Source organism: Nestor notabilis, unplaced genomic scaffold (assembly GCF_000696875.1).
Source record: "Nestor notabilis isolate BGI_N333 unplaced genomic scaffold, ASM69687v1 scaffold16315, whole genome shotgun sequence".
NCBI classification, from domain to species: Eukaryota; Metazoa; Chordata; class Aves; order Psittaciformes; family Psittacidae; genus Nestor; species Nestor notabilis.
Genome location: NW_009929055.1, coordinates 14,518 through 40,770, shown reverse-complemented (window position 1 = coordinate 40,770; position 26,253 = coordinate 14,518). Strand labels below are relative to the sequence as shown.

General features: G+C 40.4%; 1 protein-coding gene across 1 annotated transcript in view; it reads right to left on the bottom strand.

The window, feature by feature from the left end:
• Window positions 1-26,253, bottom strand: part of LOC104405964 (VPS10 domain-containing receptor SorCS1-like) — a gene marked incomplete at its 5' end in the record, with an annotated part of 44,749 nt that overhangs the window by 14,924 nt on the left and 3,572 nt on the right. The window contains 6 exons of the mRNA XM_010014816.1: window positions 10-86; window positions 425-527; window positions 7,031-7,177; window positions 12,429-12,608; window positions 17,914-18,003; window positions 20,864-20,982. Coding sequence (XP_010013118.1) covers window positions 10-86; window positions 425-527; window positions 7,031-7,177; window positions 12,429-12,608; window positions 17,914-18,003; window positions 20,864-20,982 — 716 coding nt within the window. The remainder of the gene's footprint in view (window positions 1-9; window positions 87-424; window positions 528-7,030; window positions 7,178-12,428; window positions 12,609-17,913; window positions 18,004-20,863; window positions 20,983-26,253) is intronic.

The following is a 26,253-nucleotide window of genomic DNA, read 5'->3' as shown; positions in this document are numbered from 1 at the left end:
GTCATTTACCTGTCTCCAAGTGTTCCCAGCATCAGAAGAAACAAACATGCTGATGTCCTTGTCTGATAGTTCAGTGCCTATATTACCTGTAAGATGAGCATTGATTAGTGATGCTAAACTCTAAGAAACAGTAAAATTAGCCATTCAGGGGACTAAATTTATTCATTTACCTTTTGCAATTATAGCACTCCTAGGTTTGGAAAATGAAAGGGGGGAAGGGGGAGTGAAGAGAAGAAAAGGGAAAGGCTTTCAGCTTGAAGAAAAAACATATATATTTAAAAGATCCATTTGGTAGCCTGTCTTCCTTCCCAATACTGGTGGTGCGACACCCCACAAGCCACTCAACACCCTCCATACCCATCACAAGCTCAAGATTTTGCCAGTGTTTGCACATCATGCCAGGCAATCTTTAAATGTTTCATACCTGATGCTACAATAATACTGGGGGCAGTGTCTCTGCTGGCGATGTTTCCTGAGGTATAAGGATTCTCTGAGACCTTCAGGTGAAGATGAAGGGAGCAATAGGGCTATGGAGAAAGGGGAAATAAAAGTAAAAAGCAGACACAACATGAAATGCATGCTCCTATTTCTACAGGCTTAGAAATACAGCATCTTTCTGTATTACTTTCTAATTGCTGCAGTCAGCTTTAGAAAGATACGACCACTGTCCTGATTCTGTTGCAAGAGCTTTGCTATCATTTTCTGATGCAACCCATTCCCACTGGGAAACCAATTCACAAGGCTGAAACCCTATCACAAGGACAAGATCTCCAAGGTCAAACCAACAAAGGAGGCAACCTGGCTTGTGAGGGCAGGTAATGGTAATGACTACCTAGCTCTTCTGGTCCCTAGCTCTCTTGAGAAGCAAGCAAAGCTGCAGATACAGAAGTGACCCTCAGAGCAGCAGTGCTCAAGCTATGTAAGGCAACAAAATGCAACAACAACCCTATTGGTGTGATGCCGAGTGACCATTAATTAGACATAAGAAACAACTTAATTTGGACAGTGTCATACCATTTCCTGACTCTGAGTGTCTTTGACACATGACAGTTCTGCACTGCACTGCACTAAGAATAAATACCAGGACTAGAAAGCGTTAGCTTAGAAGTTGTTTGAAGCAATGCTTCATTGCCCCATCTGGATGTGACCTTTGAGATTTCAAAACAAATACATTCATGGAAACCTCACCTATTTGTTATTGATTTTATATGTCAGATACTCAGATAATAAAAGAATGGGATAGAATAAATGAGCTGAGCAAGAAGGTAAGACAGACAGGCAGATTTCCAAAGTTTCCATTACAGCTCCCTCCAGATCTGTAATGTGATGATTTCTGAAAATTTCTTACAATTTTTGCCTTCTCTTGGGTTTTACTTTCAGCATTTTTTTCTTATAAACCTCATGAAAAACCCTTTATGAAACATGCTAATGGAAGGGAGGTGGAAAAATACTGACAAAAAACCTGAAACTGACCCAGGTGAAGTGGGACATCAGATAAGAACACAAATACAGCAAAGCCTATGCTTCACCTTGCACATCTCTCTCGGATGAGCAGGACAGGCTATATGGAATGACCCACGGGCTCTAAGGAGGCAGGTCTTTCTCATATGAGCTGCCTAAAGGCTAGGTCTGCATCACCTGAAGTTTTGTAGGTTTCCTCTGTAGGAAACCTAGCCCCACAGGTCACTGGAGGAAGACCACTTATCCATTCCATGTAGGTGTCTATGAATCGGAAACAAAAATCCCCCAGTAGAGAATGGCACGGCTTTTTTTTTTTTGGCAAAGGCAAATGAGGATGGAAGTTCTCACTTATGTGAGACAGGAAAAGGGACATGGTTTGTGCAGAAGGGAATACAACCTGCCAAGTGGAATGTACTGAGCAGCCTAACTCTAACTGACAGCTTTGCGAGGGCAGCCACTAGAGCAGCCGGGGGGCGCAGGGAGGGAAGTGGGATCCAAATTGAGCTGACATGCATGCAAAAAGTGGAAAAGCATTGCAAGAGCATGAATTCTTCCCTTTTACATTTTAATACATTGTGAAAAGACTAAATTCAGAACATATTTTTAAAGCTAACATATTCCAAGTCCACTTCAGCATTTTGAAGACAGCAGCTAATGGCAGCAACTCAGCCAATTCCCCACTCTGACAGGGATTAGACCTTGTTTGACTCAAATCTTCGTGCTACCAGAAGTTTTCTTTCAAATTTGTCTCATTTCACAGACATAGTACACAGAAATGGAATAAATATCTCAAGTATTAAAAGCCAGTCACCTGTCTAAACAGAGAGATGGTATTTTTACTGGCATGACTTCTTATTGGTCGGAATGCAGTAATGTTGAAGTCTCTAGTGACAAGTGGGTATGGTGTAAAAATAAACCTCTTCACTCCAGCCAAATACCCAATGTTACTGCCCATGGCCATCTTGCATCATTACTGTGGAAGCATTTTCATCTCCATCACAGATGTATACCTTCTCCATCTATATCTTTAAAAGGTTTATCAACAGATATTTTTCCAGACTCGTTTGTGTTCCTCCTTTAGCTCCCACAGCTTAACTCATATACAGATATCTCAGCTTCGTTTTTTAGTATTTCCAACAGGGTATTGAAACCATTATCATCATCAGAATCACCAATTTTGGGTTTCCCTCTCATTGTCCAGCACCCAGCTGTGCTAGTTGATGCACAGACACCAAGGGAAAGACAAACACTGCCATAGAGCATTTAAAACCTAGGTAGAAAGGTAAAGCACGAGTGACATAGCTCATTGCTCTGCTCACAGGCATAGCTCTTACAATCATGCTGGCTTCATTACTTGCTTCCTAGTATTTTCAGGCCAGCACTGTTACGTGGCTCATCAGTCCTTAGTAAAATTTCTCATAAATACCTGCAAACCCACTTCTTTGCTGTTCTTCGAAGCCTACCTGAACTGCCTCCAATGGTGTGGCACATACAAAACAGCTATTAATGACTGTCTCTGATCAGGAGTTGGGCAAAGCATTATAACACAAGGATGATGCTAGACACCATTCACAAACCTAGGTGTAGTCACAGTATTTGCTCACCTACAATAGCAAGGAGTAATGATGAGAGATAAACACATCCAGGAGAAATACTCAAAACTCCTCACTTAGATGCTTAAATTATTCTACAGCAGATGGCATGAATGCCTTCCTCCTTACGAGAAATGGGTCTTTGTCCTGAAATCCTTGTAATCCAAATAGACAAGAATAACAAAATGTGGGAGGGAATAAATAGATGTCTGGGGAAGGGAGGCACAGAGAAAATAAGTGACTTGCCCAAGGTTCACATAGGAGATTGGAGACAGGCCTAAAAAGCGAATCAAGATTCTCCTGAGATTTAGCCCTGTGTTTTAGCCACAAGACCACCCCTGAAAGCTAATTGATTCTGTCTCCTAGAGAGATGCCCATAACTTTTAAGATAGAACTACCCGTCAGCTAAGCACTTCACAATATAAGAATCAAACAAAACCAGTGTCTTTGGGATATAATACCTTGGCACCTACTTTGATGATTAAGTGTATTCATCTCAGAAAATTAGAAAATAAACAAGAAAAATAAAGCTTTGGGATTATATGGAATTTCACTGCTTTCCTCCAACCTCATTATTCATAGCCATCTCACAAAAAAATGAAAAGAAATTCTTTAAGTTGCTTTGAAAAAAGCACCTTGAGCATACTGTCAGTAGAGGGATGGTTCCGTCTGGCTTGCCTTGTGTTTCAACCAGACTCTCTCTTAACCTCCTTAGCTGCCAACTTAGCTGCTATGTACTTATTTCTGCATTAACTCTCCCTTAGTTTAGGTTTAAAGACCAGATGCCCAGAGGACACAGAATTACACTTGCAGGCTGGGGACCATCCTGTCACTCTGGCAGATCCCATTCTGCCAACAAGCTGGAACATACGTTATTGCTGGGTCCCAAGCTATTGCTAGAGACAATTATGCTGAAAGCCAGCAGAGTGAGAGAGCATTAGTATCTGCCATGGAGTAAGGATGGGAGCTAAGCTAGGTGTACAATGGACTATTAAGAATTCACTTAGCTATGCCATAAGGAACAGTAATTAGTAGAAAAAGGAGCTGATGTAAAGAGGTAAAACTTCTTGTGATGCAGGGGTAGACAAAGTGTGACTAAAGAGGTGAGTGAAGTTTGTGAACTGTTTAAATACTACAGCTGTGTCACACTGTCAAGAAACAGACTTGACTCAGATCAGGGGACAATTCCTTTTCTCCACATTTTCCCTCAGCAGAACACCCTTATGGATCCCCGACTTATTTCCAGGACTTACTTCCTGACCCATATTTCCAGTGCTTTTGTTTCAAAAATTGCCTATCACTCCAACTTCTGTGTTCTCTTCTCTATCATTTCTTGAATTCTCATATTCCATACTCTGCTTTCATCTTCCCCCACTATTGGATATGAAGCCCAAATCAGATTTTTAATTAGCTTGGCTCTCTTTTGCAGAGCTGTTATTTTACTTTGTGTTATTTTACTTTGTGTACCAATATCCTCCCTTTCTCTTGCCGGCAGACTGCCTGTTCCTGTAAAAGACCTAACAAGTCAGTTTAGTTCAGATTTCACCTACTTGCTTTCTTGCAAAGCTGCAAGGTTTGCAGCTGAGACCCTATATGCTCAGCTGATGATCCCTCCTCTGCTAACATTCCACTAGTTTGTGACAACCTAAGCATGAAGGAGTGCTCAGACAGGCTCAGATTAAGAAAGAGATGTCTTGTCTGTTTTACCTGATGTTAAGGGAACTGGAACAATAACCAGGGCTATACATTCCTCTGGCCTTGTCACAGGGAAGGGCTAAATTCCTTTGCATTCTGCTTCTGGAAGGGCAAAGACTGAGATACACATTTTAAGTTCACTGAAGATTTGAACCTTACCACCCTGAAATCATGGACCCATTTCTACAGATCCCCACAGATCTGAGATGCATACCTCAGCCCCAAGTCACGGAACGTTTAAGAAGTGGTTGCTTTCCAGTGCAAACAGGACAAGTCTACATCGGGCCTGCACAATTCTCAGAAGCAGTTCCCAGACCCAGTACATGGTTGCATAGAGTGCAACATAAAAACAAACCAGTGTTTAAGATGTGGTTTGCACACAGTGGAACTACAAGCATGTAAAAACAAAACACAGAGAACCAAGAGCTCCCGTGAGTCAGTTCTCACTGCATCCCCACAAGTGCCCACACTTCTGCCGCTGGTCATGACCCCTTGCCTGGGTTGTTCAAGTTTACTACCCTTAAGGGAATGCCAGCTAGTCCAGGCATATCTGTTCTAATTTTAAATTAAATGAATTGTGTTCTCAGGTCCCCAGGAGCATAGTAGCAGATACAGTATGGATAGGAAGGCTTAGGGGAGCCATAATCCCTTCTCTCCATAAGAACCATCCAGTCCTGGATGAGCTATATGCAGTCATACAACCACTTCCACTACACCGTGGATAACTACAGTGGGAACATACCTTCTCCATAAAATACACAGTTCCTGCAAACAAGCGTTCCATAAGGACCCTGGGGAACAGTACCTTTGGTTCATTTCTAACTACAATGGCAAGGGAGATCTCTCTTGATCAGTGCACAACAATACCAGGAAAGACCATTTCTCAGAACTCAAACTTCAAATGTATGGAAAATAAAAATGTTTACTTTATTTTATTTGCTGCCTTGGTTTTTATTTCTTCTGCCCTGACGGCTCCCTAAAATATTACACTACCATAACATATAATAAAAATCTTGGGTTTCTGATAAAATTGGTCATGATTTGAAAAAGTCAAGGTGTGATGTTCAAATATGTTCACTTGAGTGAAACTAGATTACAATCTATTTGAAACACAACAGCTTCTACACATAGGCCCTTTCAAAACAGCTCAATTGTTCTATGCCTGCAAAGTTTTCTGAATGTCATTTTTTTGGTTTTCATCTCTCAGAAAGATTTAATTTACAAAAGTTCTTAGTTACAATTTTTAAAAACTTGGAAGAAGAAGAAAACAAACCCAAACAAATTTAGTCATGTTCTGAAATAACTCTTCTCTTTGACCTGCAGTCCTCCCTATTTATTTTTTTCATACTGGACAGAAAATGAAAGGCTTGCATCTTGGCTCAATCAAAAATCAATTATTTGAACAGCTTCAAAAATCAAGTTATTTATTCTTTGCTCTTGCAATAATGCATGGGGTTCAGTTAAGGTACAGGACAGCAGGAGGAAGAGCAGTCTCAATAGTGCCCCTGATTCTGCCTGGAACTATGTTAGAATTTGTGTAATAGAAAAGCTATTGGAAATCCCAAAGTTTTGGGTTCTGAGTATTATCCCATTAATGTGTACAGATTATGTCGGCTGAAAAACATGTCAAGATCAGTCTAAGCTTTCTAATTTGACAGACATCTTCAATTCTATTCACACTGCTTATATTTCATTTTCATTCTTGGAAGCTGTTTGCATATAATGATGATTAAAGACTCGTCTATATGTGGATCTATATTAGTAAGTACAGAGACAGATACAATATACACCAAACACATAGCTATACATGTATTTGGATGAATGTGTCAATTCTCACTTCTGAGCTCAAAAAGAAAATGACAAATATTAATATTGCCAACAGAGTGACCTGAAAGAAACCAGAGGAGTGCTTTCGTTTGAGCCTGCCTCAAGCTTTTAGGTCCCTGACAGTTTCTGAGTTATAATAGCTCACTCCTCCCATCTAGTGTCCAGAGAATCAACTGCGCAGAAACAGCATCCAGCTTCAGCTGTTTAAGGGGAGACCATGAGTTGTGCAGAAGGAAACTGATCTATAATGCTTCCAGAAATTTCACTAAATTCAGCGAAATGACAATGACAGTTCTTGCAATGCCACCTGGCAGCCCAAGCCTGATGTACTGCACTTTTAATATGCAGTATTCCTTCCACGAGTAACACTGCTGGCTATACCTTCTTGTGTTATCTTGAAGAAAAAGATTGTTCTGGGATGTAGCCACCACTCAAGTTACCCCCCTGGTACTTACCAGGAGACAGTGAATGGGATTTCCTCTCAGATCAGTGTTTGGAGCCTGCAACAAACTCCAGTCTCTCCCTTTATTGTAGGTGATGAAAGTTTTCACTTGGTTGTCAATCTTCTTGTTAGCCAAGAACATTCCCTTTATCCCTGCTACCTAGGAAAAATTGACATGGCTGAAAAATAGATCAAGCCGTTACAGGTTCTGTGCATGTGTCTCTCTTGTCCTGCCAAACCCATCAGGGACCTGAAGTCTGCGTTAGCATGGTGGATATCAGGGCCAAGAATTGCCAAGGAACATCAAAGGAAGGCAAACTGAGGTGCTTATAGACAAGATAAAACTATCACAGGTGGAAAGTTGACAAATGGAAAAGAAAGCTTATATTTCAGAATCAGCATGGGAACATGGTAAGGTGTCGATAGCATTATCTGTAAAGCAGCAATCTCTCAGCTGTGTAGGCCTCTGAAAGACACAATATGTACAGGGCAATTATTTGTCTCTTGCACTGCCAGAGGAGGAAACAGCAGCAATTTTGGCCTTGCAAAGAAAATGCGACACACACACACAAACTTGCAGTTCAGTGCTTCTATTCTCATACAAATTAAGCCTGCTTAACACATTTCAGCTAAGGATCCTAATGTGTTTCTTAATTATCAGTGTTTCATCAGGATAACTAGGGACACAGATGTAATTTTCTTACTGTTTCATATTTTGAGGAAACCAAAGCACTAGTGACTCCAGCGAGGCCACCCAGCATACTAGTGATAGAGCTAGCAATGAGATTTATTTTTCCTGGTGTTTTACCCAACATCTTTAATCCATAGGCCTGCAGGAGGATTTTGTAAAGATGTGATGCTAACAGACTCACATTGGAACCAAGCCCAAAAGTGTCTTAGTGGGGAGAAAAAAGTCAACCTCAAACCACAACTCACACTGCAGAATGTTCCCATCTTCTCAGCATGCTGAAAATCAATAGCCCAATAGCTGCTGAAGCTTGTGAATGAATTTGTTGGGCTGTCATTCTGCGATCTGAGTGCTGCAATAAAAAGGGAAGCAAAACTGGGAGGAGGGGGAAAGAGAGAAACTTCTTTGTTTCCAGCAAGTCTGTCCAGTCATCCGCCTGGAGCTAGTACACGGAATTATTTTCATCAAGACTTTTTATTCATACAGATAATTACTTAAATGGCACCACATGGTAAATGGTTACACAGCAAATTCAGAGCTTGTTCCAGCTCAACTAAATCGTGTGTCTGGATTTGGATGCTACAGCTCCTGGTGAATACGACCTTATTGCATTTCAAGTCATATGCTGTAGGACTACCAATATACAGTGCATTGGTACAGTACACTGGTGTACTAAGTCATTCTGAATAGAATTTTCCTGCTTGAGCAATGGCATTGGATTTCATTTGAACTTATGTAAAGACTTAGTCATGATTTGTTATAATGGGCAATAGTATTTAAATTAAGACATTAACTAATTTATTGCCATTATTAGCATAAAAAGATAATATTTTCAATTTCTTAACTGGACTGGTCCCACCCAACTAAGTATTCAAGATTTCTCTGTTGTAGTCGAAAGGCACCCTAAAACGATAAGGGCACTCTGTCTTCCAGTGATACTACATGATAAGACAGGCTGGAAAAATAACATAGTTCTGCCTTTACTACCAGAGGCCAGAGCCTATAGTTCCATTTGTACTTTGTTTTGTTGTTGGCCTGAAATAGATGTATTATATAGTCCCTGTGAAATGCTGGCCATAAATGATTAAAGAGCATTTTATATATCAGGTGATAAATGTGTTCTGAAATCCTCTGAATCTTCCTTTTTATGATTCTAGTCATGGGCTGGAACTCAGATTCCTTTCTCAAGAAAGCAAAGTATAAGTTATACTGTTAGTCTTGGAGAGCTTCATCTTGAAAAAAGACCTCACGCACTATACATGTTTCTGTGCTCTCAGTTGGAGGAGATATACTTATTGCATAGACAACCATGACACATGGAGTGATCTGTTCATCCTTGCTGTTTGTACAATCACACGAAGACTCACAAGTCTTACATGCAAGTAAGTGCATAACCACCAGTGGTCAGAAAGAAAAATACTCCATCAACTTCCATGCAGGTTGTAGAGAGTCTTCACTGCCCCAAATCCATTGTGTGTGGATACAAATACTGTTGACATTTTTTAGAAAGATTCATACAAGACACTCGAGCACACAACTGAAACCACATTCTTCCCTCTCCATCAACTTTTTATGTCTAACATACACGTCCTATCCAAGAGGTATACTGCTAAAAAAAAAAATAAGTCCTAGAGTGATAAGCTTATATACCATAGCTATAGACACATCTTCTCATAGTCTGTTATCAGTTCAGGCATGGATTCCCATATGCAGGATTGTCTTGCTGCAGACCAGTCCAAACACAGAGCCAAGAAGAGCCATAGCACATCACTGGAGAGGTGCAGGAACTAGAAAGGGCACTTGGACCCAATGGCCAGTGATTCTCACTCTTCCCTTCCTCTAGAAGATCGTTTCTAGGACAGCCCTCCTGTGCCTACAGACCCACTGAATGCTGGGTCTCGTGTGCTACTCATGAAATGTCACTGCAAGGTGGTGGAGAGAAAAGCTATTCCCATACCCTGCTTTGTCCAACATGCAGGAGGAGAATAGTGTCCCTCTAGAAGTGGTCTCCTCATCCTCTACAAGGTCCAGCAGCAGAAGAGCTTACAGACTGAAATAGTAACTTTTGAGTGAAAGGCTCATGAAAACTTACAGGAGAAGAGAAGGGAGAACATGATGAGGACTATGAAAAAATTTTTATTTTGTCTTCATGCCCAGTGCAATACCCTGAGCAGCATTGAGCAGATTTTTTCACAGAATGGTTGAGGTTGGAAGGGACCACCAGAGGTCATCTAGTCCAACCTCCCTGCTCAAGGAGGGTCACCTAGAACACATTATTCAGAATTGTGTCCAGATGGTTCTTGAATATCTCCACAACCTCTCTGGGCAACCTATTCCAATGCTCAGTCACCTTCACAGGAAAGAAGTCTTTCTTCATGTTCAGATGGAACTTCCTGTGTTTTAGTTTCTGCCCATTGCCTCTCATCCTATTGCCTGGCACCACCAAGAAGAATCTGGCCATATCCTCTTTTATTGTATTTCTGCATACTCTGACAACATCCCTATATTAATCCCAGAAAGTCTGTCTGTGCTTCCACCTCTTGTATATCTCCTGCTTATGCCTGAGTTTTGACAGGAGTTCCCTGTTCGTTCATGAAGGTCTCCTGCCCGCTTTGCTCGATTTCTTGCCCATAGAGATGCACTATTCTTGAGCCTGGAGAATATTAACCTAATAATCTTGAGCCTTGAATATTAACCAGCTCTCTTAGACCCCTCTTCCCTCTAGGGCTTGTTCACATGGGATTCTTCCAAGAAAGTCCCCAAAGAGGCTAAAGTTAGCTCTTCCGTAGTCCAGGGTTGTGATCTTACTTATAGCCCTGCTTCTTCCTAACATGATACTGAACTCCATGATCTCATGGTCATTGTAGCCCAGGCTGCCCTCAACTTTCACATTACCAACCAGTCCTTCCTCATTTGTTAGTATAAGTTCTAGCAGCGCACCTCTCCTTATTGGGTTCTCCATCACCTGTCTCAGAAAGTTATCATCAATGTCTTCCAGGAACTTCCTGTATTGTTTGTTCCTTCAGCAGATGTCAGGGTGGTTGAAGTCTCCCATGAGAACCAGGGCCTGGAATTGTGAGGCTACTTCCAGCTGTCCATAAAAGGCTCTCTTCTTCAGGCTGAACAGCCTGTCTTTCTCTGGCATCTCCTCAATCTTCCTATTCTAAATATAGCACTGTCACCATAGAAGGACTAATTTTGCAATCTCTCCCTTTTGTTTTAATTTATCTATGTTTTTTTTTCTTTCATCTTCATCTCCATTTACTCCTAGAGCATTCATCATTTGCAGCAACACTACTTGGAGAATCACATTGGCTGGCTTTCTGTTCCCTTCCAGCTAGAACATCAAATTGAAAAGAAGGTTTGTGCCAGGTTCAGTGTCAGCCAATATCTTTCTACCTATGTAATCAGCAGATATGATGCTACAATTCCGATTGCATCAATTTCAATCCAGGTTACTGTGTGGTGTCAGCTTAATAAAACAAAACAAAGGTGATAATTTCCACACACACACTCCCCCCCACCAGCATGCAGGACACCTTTACATAATGCAGTAAAACTGTTTGTCAAGCTTACAGTAATAAAAGGCAACAGTTTTTCCATTGGCTGCCAGTGCTGCAGAGATTAATAGTAAACATCTCCAAATGACTGAAATGCCAGTGCCCATCCTCCTACAGTTCATCTGCATTTATGTGTAACACTTGGGCTCTCTGTTTGAACAATTCAAGGTGTTTCCAAGTAAAGGACAGATGAAGGCAAACTACACAGCAGAACTAATATTCAGATGGTGGTGGGGAAATGTTTTATTTTGAAAGGAACCCAGATCTAGTTCATGGCCCTTATTCTACATGGTCAGAAAAGTCTGTGGGGGAGACCTCAAAAAAGAAGTTGACACTCAAACCAGCAGCTGAGGACTGAGTTTCTATTTAGCTCAGTGCCATCTCCAGAAATAAAACAGACAGCAGAACAAGTACAAGGACACATTGAAAATCTTATTCTTAGGATCAGCTGTCATAGAAGACAATGTACATTGTCCTTTTTACAGGTGAGCTTAGGCAAATGTCCTTGCTCAGAAAAAGGCTCAGGGGTAAATGGACATAAAAATGACATAGGAGAGTTTCCATGGTCATAGGATAGCCCAAGAGGGTGTATCTAAAAATCACTTCGGTTCCCAACATAGTCCAAGCTGAAGAAGGTGACAGAGTCAACTGAAAACTGCTGTGTCTTCTTACCTCTAAACCAAGAGATTAGCCTTTCAGAAGTGCAACAAAAATTGGAGAATGATGCTATTCATAGTGTTGGAAGTGTTCAGAGTCATAGGCTGGACCAATGTGGGTCAGCAGGATTTTGGCTGAGAAACTTAAAGAGCTCCTCATAGACACTGATTGCAGTATTCCACTACATCTTCTGATGCAATTCACATTCCATTGCATGAGAGAGCCATGGGCTCTTCCTAACCTGAGGATCTAATGGAGAGTACAGCAGTGAATCTGTTCATAATGTTAGGCTGGGCCTAAATTGAACACCTGTGTAAAACCTGGCCTTGAAACTCAGTTGATTGCACTGAGGCCCTAAAGTAAAAGGAAAGTAAAACTATGTAGATAGTCACTTTTTGTCTCTGTTGTTCACATGCATGTTACAAGACTGATGTGCAACAAGGAAATGGTACTGGCATCGCATGAGATCCTGAAATATGAATGAGATGTTTGGAGTCATGACATACCTCATAGAGGTCAATCATCACATTCCCCTCCAGCCCTTGACTACTCTTGACATTTTCCAAGGCCAGGGTGAAGTACACCCCTCGGGTGTCAGAGATATACAGATTGTATGTGTCATTCTGGTTCCACTCTTGAACAGCTGCAAACACCTGATTCTCATCTGTGCTGATAACATGCATGTCCTGGGGAAAGAAAAAGAGAGGAAGGTTACTAGAAGGAGCTCTGTCCTGTCATTTTCAAGGGCACCAGAGTAATTGTGGAGAAGCAAGGGATATATTTAGGCTAGTTTAATCAGATACTGTAGACAACACTCCTGTAAGCAGATAATTCCATCCAGGAATATTTTACACCAGCTGTCTTCTGCCAGTTTTCAAAGCGGTGATTAACTGATGAGGTGTTAACTGAACATTTACATTGGCAATACAGTGTTACAGAGCAGCACTCCCCCCACCAACACTTTCATTGTAATGAATACTTTGTTGGGAGGTGGTGATGATGTTTATTTGTTGGTCGTTTGGGGATGTTTTGGGCACCAGAGTGATTCCACCTGTGTCTGTGGAATCACAGATGTTAAAATACATTTTTCTTTGTTTGGGGTTTTGTTGGGTGTTTTTTTTTTTTGTTTTGTTTTGTTTTTAAGAAGAAAAGACAGCATCTGAAACATCTGCTTCTTGCCTAGCATTCAGAAACCAAGTATGCCTGGGAACTGATACACGAAGGATCTAATGGGTCAATCTCTGCATCCAGTGCTGCTGTTATTAATTCTAATAACAGTGTTGACTAGAAGCCAAGACCCTGGACCACTGTGCTAAACACACTACACACCCACAAACACCTCCAGCCCCCAAGAAATATAACAGAAAGACAACCTGAATCCTGACTAAATGTAAAGAGCAGAATTTTAGTTAGATCACTAGTGTGAGTAAGGTTTTCTTTTACTTCAGTCTGTGTGTTCGAGCGGGCAGGAAGCAATGAAAAGATTGTGTAATTAAGGAAAACCCAGAAACTATTAAACCCGATTCCCTCTTTCAATGTCTGGAGAAATTACTACTCAGTGGAAAAAGCCATCAAGAGAGAGATTTTTATAATGAAATTCCTAGGTTCTACCTGCCTAGCATAGTTCTTTGGTGACACAAAAGTCTGCGGAGGTAGGAAAATAAATGCAGGTTTTTTTGCACAAGGTGATTCCCAGAAGATTCAGCTATTCTGTCTGGTTTGGGCAGACATCCCAGAGTTATTCTGCTTCCATGAACCTCAGCCAGAGCTTTCTATATGCAAAACTGGGAACTTTATCAGAAAATATGCTCTTTGGAAACTGATACTACCTCTTCCTTCTGTTAATAATAGTCCTGACAATTCACTTTCTGGTGGTTTTGTACGAGGAATTAATACCTACAGATGGACCCTTGCAATGTAAAGATGAAAAATAACATAATGAAGAAATCTGATCTATAAATTTGAAGTGAAGTTAAGATTCAGAACAGTTGTTTGTTCATCCAGATCCAGATCTGAGAATGGAGTGGATGAATATTCACTTGATTTACTCTCTTCTTTGTGCTGGAGAAAAATACATCCCAGAAGATGGGCTGGTTTTGTGAAGGAACAGATTGGTTTAAATGCTCAGGCAACATGAAAGGCAATATAAGTCCTACTGCTTTCTACTAATTGTAATTGTAAATAGACATCCTCTCTTAGCTCCAGATGTGCTAGTAGAAATTAGTGACACAGATGTTTGTCAGAGGCTCCTTATTTCAGACTGCCACCTTAGTCAACCTGATGGTATATCTACATGAGTAGGTATTCCCAGTGTCCTTCAGGCAAAATTGGTTAGCACAGCACTAATCTCAAGTTTAAACTTTGGCATATGCCCATAAACACATGGGCAGACCTCTCTCTATTTCAACATAGACAGAGATTATACATAAAATCTCTTTCGTCTCGTGAATGTAGTTTCATTAACTTACCATTTCAATCAATAGTTTTGTAATAACTAGGGGAGAGAGGTAAAAGATATTTTAATCACACCAGAGAAAACTAAAGGCAATTACATGAATGCTTAAAAAGCAAATAAGTTGATTCACTAGGTGCTTCCTGAGTTTCATCACACCATGCTGTAAAATTCAAGTCTAAAGAAGATCCCAGTAAGACTGAAGGAATTTAAGGCTGGAGAAGCAGAGATTGAGACAGAATTAGCATATACGTAGTGCAGAAAGTCAAAAAAGATAGCATTCCAAATGTTTGCCCTTGGGGATCTATTAACTTTTCCCCTTAATATGGCCTTGTTCAGTAGATGCAGTAGACGTGCAAAGCTTTGATAGGAAGGGATCAATATATGGGAACCAACTAGGTCTTTGACCAACATCAGGAATTTTTTTGTTTCCACACTGGGAAAATGAAAATTAATCTGCAATATCACATTAATTTCTATTTAATTTTTTTCAGGGTGATTTTTTTTTTTTAGGGAGGAGGAATAATAATTAAAAAATCCCTTCATCTTGATATGGAGCAAGAGCTTCACTGCATCTTCCACTACTACAAGAGATGTACATTTCACTTCCTTACAGAAAGAGAAGAGGACACAAATGTGAAGTAAGACACCTTTCTCAGTCATCATCTTCAGGGGCTACCTTTGCATCTGCCTTCTGAGAGACTGAGTTTTCCTCTCTCTGTTCCAACACATAGTGCAAATACATTAATATGCAGCTCTACTACCTGTCCCTCTTGTCTTTCCAAAGACAAAAGAGCACGAATCTGTGCATGGGTTTGATCAGCTGCCTACTCAAATGACTGAAGGCCAAGGCTTTCTGAGTTAAAAAACATGCTTTAATTGCCCTTTTTGAAATTGGTCAAGGAACTTTTCTTCCTGAGAAGTTAAATAGCAGGAAGGTGTAATGCCTGTTTTATCCTGTTAGTTACTGGGACTGTCAGCTCTTTTTAAGATCTGTATTTAAGGATTTTTTTGTGGTTACTGCTTCTTCCACCAGGATGTGCATCCTGAGATTGAAAGAAGGTGATGAATTTAAAACAGAGGTACCACACACTCCCATTCCATCAGTATTCAGCCCAGCACCAGCTAAGGACAGGTCTTTTTAAAAGAGAAATTGGTTGGCTTGCTTCAGTATTTACAGATGTTTGCACAGTACATTGGTCTAAAATGGAGCGAATATACCCTGTGTGTATATTCAAGGTGATTATCCTGAGTGACATACCAGTGTCTGTGACAGAGCCCACACTGTGCTGCTGTGATACAGAATAGGTAGTACGAACCCACAGATCAATATCACTGCAGAAATTAACAGGTCTCAAGAATGACCATTTACACAGTATAACCAGCATAGACACATGTAGGCATCTTCTTGTATAGGAGAGAGTTTCAAGTTCATTTAGACTTTTAATCAAACTGGCTACCAGGCTATCAATGCCAACAAGATTATTTTAGTTTTGATTTTCTGTAGGCTATTCCTGCCTGAGCAGCAGTATCACCTGCCAAAGCTGCCTGCCTTCACACCCTTTCTTCACACCGCTTAGGAAGAGCAACATAGAGAGACAAAAAGTTTGATATTTCCATCTTCAATTCCAGAAGTCACTTAGTGCTGTTTACCATATTTGGCCCCTTTTTCTTAGCTGAAGGAGATAAAAGAGAATTTAAGCAGAAGAGAAACTCTATGTTTGAGTTCCTCGAATAGTATAATGCTTTGTGCATTTTTAATAAAAGCAGCTATCTTGCTTTGATAGCAGCCTTCTCGACAGCCACAGCTCCACTGTAGCTCCTTCCAAGCCAAATGTAGCTTTTCAGTCTTTGAAGATATTCCGAGATTGTGACAAAGCGTCTTATCTCCTTATATATCTGCCTTTTTCTTTGGGTCAAATAACATGATTGTACTGCTCCAGTTCCTATTCTCTGGGAACACATTGTAATTTAATTGTAGTGCATTTTCCCTGGCTCTTCAGAGATCTCTTTGAGAAGGTGAGCATTTGGAAAAGTATGGGCTAAAGGAGATAACCAGTTCAAAGCAAGCAGCCTCTCTACAGGTGGTTTGAATCAGCTGTAAATGACAATTTTGACGTGGGTGTTAGAATAATTATGTTAAAAATGCAACTCCTTTGCTGAGGGCTACTTCAAATAACAATTCTTTAAATTTTACCTGAGTAATTTCTTCCTGCTTGGGCAGGAAGTTTCAAACCAACCTATCTTTAAATGTGAGTGAAGATTCTGGGGCAGACCACAGCCCTCCTGTGTCAGAACCAAGAAGACCCATCTCTTTTAGTAGGGTCTTCAATGTCCTGTAAGCTGGGTTTTCAGGTGATGTAAACAGAAACAAACATACAACAGCAGAGTAAGAAAGGCAGAGCATTGAAGGCCTAGATTTCAGTTGCAGTGTGGTCATATGCAGGTCACCCGGTCAATCTACTATAAACAGATCTGCTGGTTTGAGGAATCAAAGACAGCCTGTTGTGATATTAGCCAAATTATCCCTTTGAATATTTCCACCTACAAAATCTGATACACATTCAACTACTAGGAACAGGCTGACCTTACACTTTCTCCTCTTTCTTTTGTCATTGTTTGCCTGACTTTTGGGAATTCATTTGTCTCCAGATGTTAGGCCTCAAACAGAATCTAAAAGATCTTTTGCTACCTTTGAGCTTGAATTTCATTGAAGCCAGATTATGTCAAGAATGAAAAGGCCTAAAAAAAACATTAAAATCCTCTGTCTTTGTTAGCAGTTAGGAACTGTTAGAAGCCCAGCTGCAAAATGGTGATTTCTTCAAAACGGAGCTAACATTTTAGATAGGTCTTTAAAAAAATTCAGACAGAATCTAAAAGATCTTTTGCTACCTTTGAGCTTGAATTTCATTGAAGCCAGATTATGTCAAGAATGAAAAGGCCTAAAAAAAACATTAAAATCCTCTGTCTTTGTTAGCAGTTAGGAACTGTTAGAAGCCCAGCTGCAAAATGGTGATTTCTTCAAAACGGAGCTAACATTTTAGATAGGTCTTTAAAAAAATCCATCTTTAGAAGGCAGCAATAGCTTTTCGAGCTCCAATGCTAATTCACCGTTGTTCTTAATTAGGGAAGATATGGAGCAGACACACAAAGACGTCTCTTTGCTTGGTTCCCATTAAAATCTGCTAATGAGGCAGAGCACAAAAAGCAACCCACACAGGCTAGGGACAGGAGAAGGGAATTTCAAGACCAAAAAAAAGGGGGGTGGGAAAGAGTGTCCTTTTCAAAACTTAATTAACTAACTATAAAGAAATGGTTATTGACATGGGCTGTGGTATCCCTCTACATTTCATGCTGATCTCCTTGACTAACCATAAAGCTGACTCTGTTTCCAGTCCTTTGTTGCTTGCAAATGTTCTGCTGAAGAAGAATGTTTTCACTCATTACATGTCATCTTGTAGTTACTTGTGTTGGGTTCAAGAATTTCTGTACAATCTGAACTGTAGGTTCCTATGGGCATTCCAGCAACAGCAACTTACCTTGGGCAAGGAGTACTTTGGCAGCTTCATCTGTGTAAATGCATTCCTCCTATAAGAAACGTAATAATGTGGTCTCCCTCCTGATGTCAACTATGAGAGAAGCAGGCAAGTTATCATCATGATTTTATAAAATATTTTTTTATTATCAGGTAAAATATCAAGCTAAAGCTGTCAAGGGAAATACCACAGTGTTGGTAGCAATGGCTTAAAACTGCAGCACTATTACAGTGGATGAATAAACATTGATCTGACTGACAGTGGCTGAAAAAGAAAGTAAGAGAAAACCTATTATCTGCAAAGAGAGACAAAGGACAGACTTACAGGTGCAAGACTGGGGAAAGTGAAGTCCTGGTTTCACTTGGATTATTACGTCACCTGCAGATGCCATAGCTCTCTTCTGCTTTACCACAAAACAGACCTCTGCTATCTACAGAGCTGCTGTATAGGCTATTGATTAGATTAGCAGATTGGCAGACATGAAGATTGATTTCTATTTCTGCCTCCAGCTTTGGTTCCTGTGTGGCCCCATGTAAGCCATCAGATGTATCTGCTACAAGATCAGCTAAGCATTCACAGCTCAGTTGATTTAGTATTTCTGTGAATCTGGCCATTTATTTAAGTCTTTAAATACTGATGACAAGACCTTGAAAATGCTGGGTTAGAGCAATATGAGGTTTCATTTCCTATCACATATTAAAGGGGCAGGAAATCAAAAGAAAAAAAGCCATCAATGTTATCTGGCTTCCAGTGCTGCTGAGGTATAATCAATGTTTGTAAAGTACTTTGAAATCTTTGGATGAAAGATACTGAAGAACAAATATTCCAAGGGATTCTCTATGTAGATATTTGCTTTAATTGCCTGATATCAGGGCTTATCAAGACTTTTCGTTAGTAGTAAGTGTTTTAAAATGCACTGCAGTAGTTTAAAATGCAAGACAGACATAGGCCAGGTTCATACCAGATGAAGTAAAATAAGAACTATTTCTTATTTTAATCTCTTCGACATTTTTTTTTTTAAGAGAATTGGTAAAAGTTAAGGGGAGGAAGTCCAGAAGCATTGTTTATGAGATAGTGTGAGTTTATAAATAAAATACGGTGTAGTGGCAGAAATAAACCCACATACCCTTATTCTCATGCTTTTCAGCCTGCTAATTCTCATTCCAAATAACAATGCAGCCTTAGCTGCAGAAAAGCTAGATAAAGATCAAGGAAGGTAGGGAAGGCTTGGGGAGGATGCTCAGGCTGTTCATCTGCTTTTCCAAGCTTTTACAGTCTGGTAGGTTTAAGGCTATTCATCCTCTGAAGAACAGTGCCTGGGATAAGGCAGAGCCCAGCATCAGCCACAGCATGTTATTTAGCTGTTCCTTGCCAGCCAGATACATCCAGATAAATATGTAACCACCTGAAGAATCCTATTTTAAATTACCAGCCAACAGTGAATTCACTGTCTACTTTGAACAAAGCAGAGGTTGTTTCCAGGGATTACAGTATTCTTATTTCATACCTGTGTCAGTTATTAATGATTGGCAAGTACTATCTCTTTGACCTGTTATATTTAAGAATCTTAAGACGTCTAAGGATTAAAATGGGAGCTTTCAAAATCCAAATATTACATGATACCCTCTCAAACTGCATTACGAACATGAATATATAAAGTTGTGCAAAGTCTCATTGGGCATTAAGGAGAACATCATAAAAGGCTGCCTTTCCTCATATGCTCCTTCATCCTTGCACCATGCAGCTAGCACAGAGGTGGAACAAAGCAAAAAACTGACAGCACTGGGAAAACTATACAGCAGTTTATATAGACTGAAAGAAAAATGCATCAAAATACAAGAGCTATCCAGAAAGGCAGACAATCTCCCCAGCATTAACTTCCGATGAGGCAAAGGGGTTGATTCTTTACAGTATGTAACATCAGGTCAGAACAGAGAAGACTAGCAATCTTGAAAAGCGTAAAATCAAGTGATGAAGTAATGAATCAATTCACATATGAGGAGAAATTATCCAGCTCAAGACACAAACACACAGTGATTCTGAAACAAGAGAGCATGGCTGAACAGTGATGCATGCCCCTGTTTTCCTTACCACAGAAACATTTCATTTATACTTCAGACACACTAGGCACAAAACCTATTCTGAAATACATGTTCCAGATTTATTAGTGAATGATTTAGACTGGTGTTTATGACTGAGTTCATTAACTGAAGGTAATTAGCAATCAACTCACCCAATTTAAAATAGCAGTCCTCTCTCTTCCCTCCACTCCCAAGCATAGCAGAATACAAACTGTCTGGAAAACCTGTTTAGTCCTAATGATTTCCAGTTCACCTCCATGTTCCCTGCAATTCTGTTGTTATTTTTGTCCTCTTCAACTGCTATTAGATGGACACTGGCGGCAGCCTAATGAAACCCACAGTAGTTATCTATTCACCAGGTCCCACCTGGAACACAGCTTGGCTGAGTACATCTCATCTTCAGCCTTTTCACTGTAATCACAATTGAGGCATAACAATAAAGCCTGATTACTCCTCTTCTTTGGTTCTTCCTCTGACTCCCTCCCTCCTTTTCTCTTTCTCTCTCATGCTCAAAAACGTTCTGGTCTATTCCTTTTAACAACAGATGACTGACACATCACTTCAAGCTAGGGGGTTAGAGCAGAAACCCTAGAGTGCTTACAGGATTGCAGGGGGTGGCACAGTACATATGGTGGATGCTCCAGGCAGGACCACTATATCCCTACAGTGACAAGATACTAGAAATAATAGGAAGACTATTAGCATTGTAATGAACTTCTACAATTAACTCAGGGCCTTTCTTATTTGGATCCAGTGTTGTCTGAGTAGTTGGGAGTTAACACACATGCACACACACGCAAAGGAATGGAAGAGAAAATAATATAAAATAATAGAATATAAAATATAATAAATGAGAAGAGGGTGTTCTGCACCTGAACAAAGACATAATCATCCTGGACGATCAGGGAGTTATGGTCAATATAGCCTGGAAAGGGCTTGCCGTGAGTGGCTTCACTGCAGTTCTGCATCTTGCAGGTGATGTACTGGGCATCTGAAAGGAAAAGAGTAAGACACGTGAGATCCTGAGCACAGATTCTTCCTACTGTCACAAACCTTTTAGCTGAGGCAGCCAAAGTCCTTTGATTCCCAAAGTAACTGTGGATCTAAAGATTTGTGCCTATTCTGCAGAACAGATGCTCTCTGTACTGAGCCTCTACAGTTTCTCTGTCATCCCCATGGTGTGGGATTTTCTGTAGAGCATGATGGCTTCTCCATGGTCACATGTTGAGTTTTTTCAGAACATGGCCAAGGTCCAGAGCACGCACAGGTATGCAGAAACCTGCCCCATAGTGTCACCACTGAGAACCCCTTCCATGGCACACTTCTGTATTTCCTACAGCACTGACACTCTGCAGAGCTCACCTTGGAAAGTAATTCAGGCCACCTCCTATTCGGTTTTACATACTTCCCCGCTGACAGTGTGGGTAGATGCACTCTGGTAACCTGGGCAATCATTCTACACTCTCTTGAAACTAGAAGCCTTAGCAGTTTCAATCAATCATATGTTTCAAAGTAAATGGCCTAAATGCAGTCCTAAAGCCATCTCATCCGCTGTCACTGTATGAGATGCCCTCATCTCTTATTCTGAAGTGCTGCAGGGTGCTCATGTCATAATCCATCACCTGAAGAAAAAACAATTCTAATTTCTTCATGGTGTTAGTTTATCCTAGAATATAGATCCTGATTCTCAGTATTCAATCTCGGTTCTTTCAGATCAATTCAGAAGCTGCACTTTGCTTAATAACAAAGCTGATTTACAGGAAGAAGGTTTTTGGCATTTTAGCATTAGCACTTATATGACAGAAACACTACATGGCATTTAATGTTAGAACTACTTCTGATTATTTTTTTTGGAGAAGCACAGCCCTTTTTTTTAATATCTTCTGATATTCTTTTTTTAATAATCTTATTCTTTTTTTTAATAATCTTCTGATCAGAGAGGCAGCATTTTACACTGAAATAGAAATGGCTGGATTTTTACCATCTCATATTTAACCTTGGTTTTAATTAAAATCTATCATTTGACATTTCTTTCCTTCCTTCTAGGGGCTGTTGACTTCTGCTTGAAAGAGACATGCAGGGTAATGAACCTTCAGGAAAGTTTGGTGAGGGATGATTTTCCCCCAGCATTTGCAGAGTTCTTGGAATATATAACGTGCTAGATATTATTACTCACTGCAGTTTGTAACATTTTATGCTTTTGCACCTTACTGCAAAATATTAATTAATACACCCTGGACAGCATGATCGAAATGCATTTTCCTTCAGAGGGACATGATTTTTTCCACATTAGCCACGAGAGGGCAGGGAACGACATAACTCCCAGCCTGCTCATTCCAGTGCACTCAGGAAAGTTCCCTTTCAGAGCTGTTCAGCCCTCTGTCCCTCTTCTCCCAGGAAGGAGGGTGACGAAGGGGTCAGAAACTCTTCCACCACCCACCAGTACAGTGTGGTGCAGCATGTCCCCTCTTTGTCACACGATGGAGATTAGGCATGCATCTCTTCACCTGCAACAAAATTCCCACTCCTCTTTAGTTCAGTCCACTGTATCATGAAGGAGAGCTCCCCACACCTACCCCCACATTCATAGAATTGAAGAGTGGTGTGGACTGGAAGGGACATTCAAAGGCCATCTAGTTCCAACCCTCCTGCAATGAACAGGTACATCTTTAACTATACCAAGTTTCTTAGAGCCCCATCCAGCCTGACTTGAACACTTCCAGGGATGGGGCATCTACCACCTCTCTGGGCATCCTGTTCCAGTGTTACACCACCTTCACTGGGGCTCCAGATCTGAACACAGTATTGCAGATAGGATCTCTCGTTCTCTCTGAGTGAAAAGCCTGGCAATCCTGAGCTTAAACAAAGCAGAATCACAGTGAAAATATCTGGCCTCACTATCCCCTGAATTTTTGGCAAGACTGCGTGGCTTTCCACACATGGGATCAAATCAGCCCAGCATAGAGCTATATAGCATCAGATCTCCATTTCCCACCCTGTTTCCTTTTTTGCCCTCAACACCATTCTTTCTTTTTACTTCCACAGGCACACCAGCTCTCTGGGAGACATAGACTGCAGTGCCATTGGGTTGTCTATCCTGAGAGCACCGGGAGGTAACATGATGGGTGCTGCTGCAACCAGCCAGCAAAGAAGATTAAGGGATCTCCTCTACAAGAGATTTTAAAGAGCAGGCCAGGTTGACATCCATTAGAGGTGACTTAAGGTTTTTTGATCCTGTTTTAATGGAGGAATGGGGACTATGTCTATTTCTGCTGTGATCGCAGGAGTCTGTGCAGCAGTGATTGCACCACTGATGAAGATTTACTAAGGCAATTCTTGTGACTTTTTACACTGCAATTCTCCAAAGCTTCAATTCTAAAATGCCAGTAATAACTACTAAAGGGCAGAGCACTCAAATTGCTTAAGCTAACCTCCCAAACAACCAAACCCTGAGATGGGCACACCAAGAAAAGCTCTCTCTGCTATGGGAGACAGAAAGAAGGAGAAACAGCCTTTTTGTAGCGCCTGGATTCGTCCTTTTTCCTAAGGGAAGTTTTGTTGCGTTCAAATTAACGCAAGGATTTTTTTTTGGGGGGTGCATTTGATTCTTGTGGATATTTTATGTGATTCCATTGGCAGAGCTTTGTAATCTAGCATTAATTAATGTCAATTAATGTATTCAGTTGCTAGGCTCTGGAATTAATTTCATTAGTTTTCCCACACAGATGTTTTCCCTCAATAGGTAATTAGTACATTATGCTTTTCATTTCCAGAACCCTCACCTCCAACAACAGCTGCTGTTTTTAATATACAACAAAAAAGTCACGCTGTGCCTGGAGAGAAGAACGTAGCAACTCCCAGCTCTTACACCCCCAGACACTTTGATTTTGACAGGTTTAGACACCTAGAGTAGAGTTCTTCTTGGGGAATGACAACTTTTTCTGAAGTGTAAGCAAGAAGTCACAAGAACACAAGAATGAAGAAGACATCTTGTAAGGGAAACCTCTGACAAAGTTAGTCTTTCAGTGGTGAAAGAGAATTGAAAATACTAACACATAGCAAAAGTTGAGACCCAGAGGGACACTGTGCCATGAAATATTTTAGCCTTTTCTGTTTAGCTCAAGCTCCATGTTAATATGTTCCCAAGGGAAATGCATCCCTCTATCACTGAGACAGTTCTTGGCTCAAAAGGTGGAGATGGATGGTTGCTGGTTGTTACTGGATGTTGGTGAGCCTCTGCAAATGTACACAGGAGAGTTTCAAACCCCTTCCTAAAGCAGAGCAGGGCTTTATTCAGGATACGTGTTGCCGAGTGTTATTTTGGGCAGCATATCAAACCTAATACTAACTGCTTTCTAGTCTATGCTTGCATGTAGATCTTTTGAAATCCTGATTTGATCACAAGAGTCAGAGAAAGTATTCACTGTACTCACTGAAAATGTATAAATTTTATTTTTCTTGTCTTTAGTGTATTGAGGAATGTATCCTCTTCACAAACAAATCCACTAAGAACAAATCAGGAGTTTATGCAAAAAGCATCTGCATAATATATGACTTGTCTTCCAGATTTTCTATGGAGTATCCCAGTTCATAATTGAGTAGATTAAATATTAGGGATAGTTTCAGCTTTTGAAGGATGACTGGCATCCTGAACCATACAAACACAGTAGTAACATATCTCACTGAAAGACCCAGGCCTGTAACCCCTCTCCAATAGTGACTAATAATAGAAGCCTGGAAAAGGTCGTAAGAATTTGTCCAGTTGACTTGGTAGTCCAGGTACACCTTCAGCATCCACAACCTTCCTTGGCAATGAATTACACAATTTAACTAAATATTCTCCCGTACTTTAATCTTTCTACTCCTTTTTCAAGAAACACACAAAATGACTGTTCTTAATCCATTTTCCATCTGGTCTGAATGTCGATTTGTGAAACGTTTATGGTATGGAAATATATTCAGGACTCTTCAGAACTGAGCAACTGCAAAGCAATTAACTAGTAATGAAGATCAGTGAAATGAAGCCTTCCCATTCACTAACTACTCACAAATCTGTTTTTATCCTGCTGATACTCTTTCTTCATTGCATGTCATAGTCAGGAGTCTTTCTTTACATGGGGAAGTATATCCTCTACCATTCGTGGCATAAGACTATAATTAGAGAAACTAACAGATGTCATTCTCCAGGACAAATGCTAATCATGATCAAGAAAAAATACTAATCAGAACTAGGAAAAAAAAATTACACTGCACAGGTTTAGGGCACTATGGGAATTAATTCACCACTCTAGCTATATTAACAAAAGATTGCCAGGCTGGGCTGCCTACTTGGGGTTTTCGACAGCAGTGATTATTTTATTCTTCCTAGCAACCTTCTGTGAAAACAGTCTTAGCACAACTTTGTGATTCAGACACTACTGGCCAGACGTTCAGTTCCTCTTGATCAGCAAGCAGAGCATGCCTGCTGACCCCAGGTGAGGCTTTGGTCTTACCTGCTATCGAAGCAGCACTTAAATTACCTTTTCTTAAGAAAAGTTGCTGTGTAAATCAGGGCAACAGAAGAAAAGCAAAGGAATCAAAAGTGCTTTTCAAATATCAGGAGTTCTCTAATTTTTGCCAGCACATTAGAAAACCTTCTAGCTTCTTTCACCTACTCTTATAAAAAAAAATAAATAAAAATTCGTAAATTAAAAACTTCACTTAAAATCAATTGGCATCTATCTACATAAGTGAATGCATATATCATAAATGTAACAGTTGGCTTTCTTGACATAGAATCATAGAATGCATCTATAGAAACTGTCACTTAGACATCCTCTGAGTTAGCTTTGCCATTCTCTGGAGGGCCAATGGGTACCCAGTTAGTCTCCAAATGCTTTGTAGGAATTCATCTTTCTAATTCTCACCAGCAGCCTGGATTCCTGTAGAGGCATCACCTGAATAAAAGTTACCTCCCATTTCAATTAGCTTAAATACTGGGATAACCTTCCCTAGCTCAAATGAGATAAACCCATGTAATTAAGGATCTTTCAGGACTTGTGTATTCTTTAAAAACCTAAAACCCACATGCCATTAATTAGCGGACAGTGAAGAAGGCACTTCAAGCTGCATTTGAGCAAACCTAGATTCAACTTCCACTAGTCATTGTGCTTGCTGTCTACGGTGGTGAACATAACAAAGAGAAGCTTATCGTGTGGTTAAGAACAGTAGGGGATTAATTATGTTTCTGTGTTGTTGACCTAAAAACAGGCAAAAAAAAATC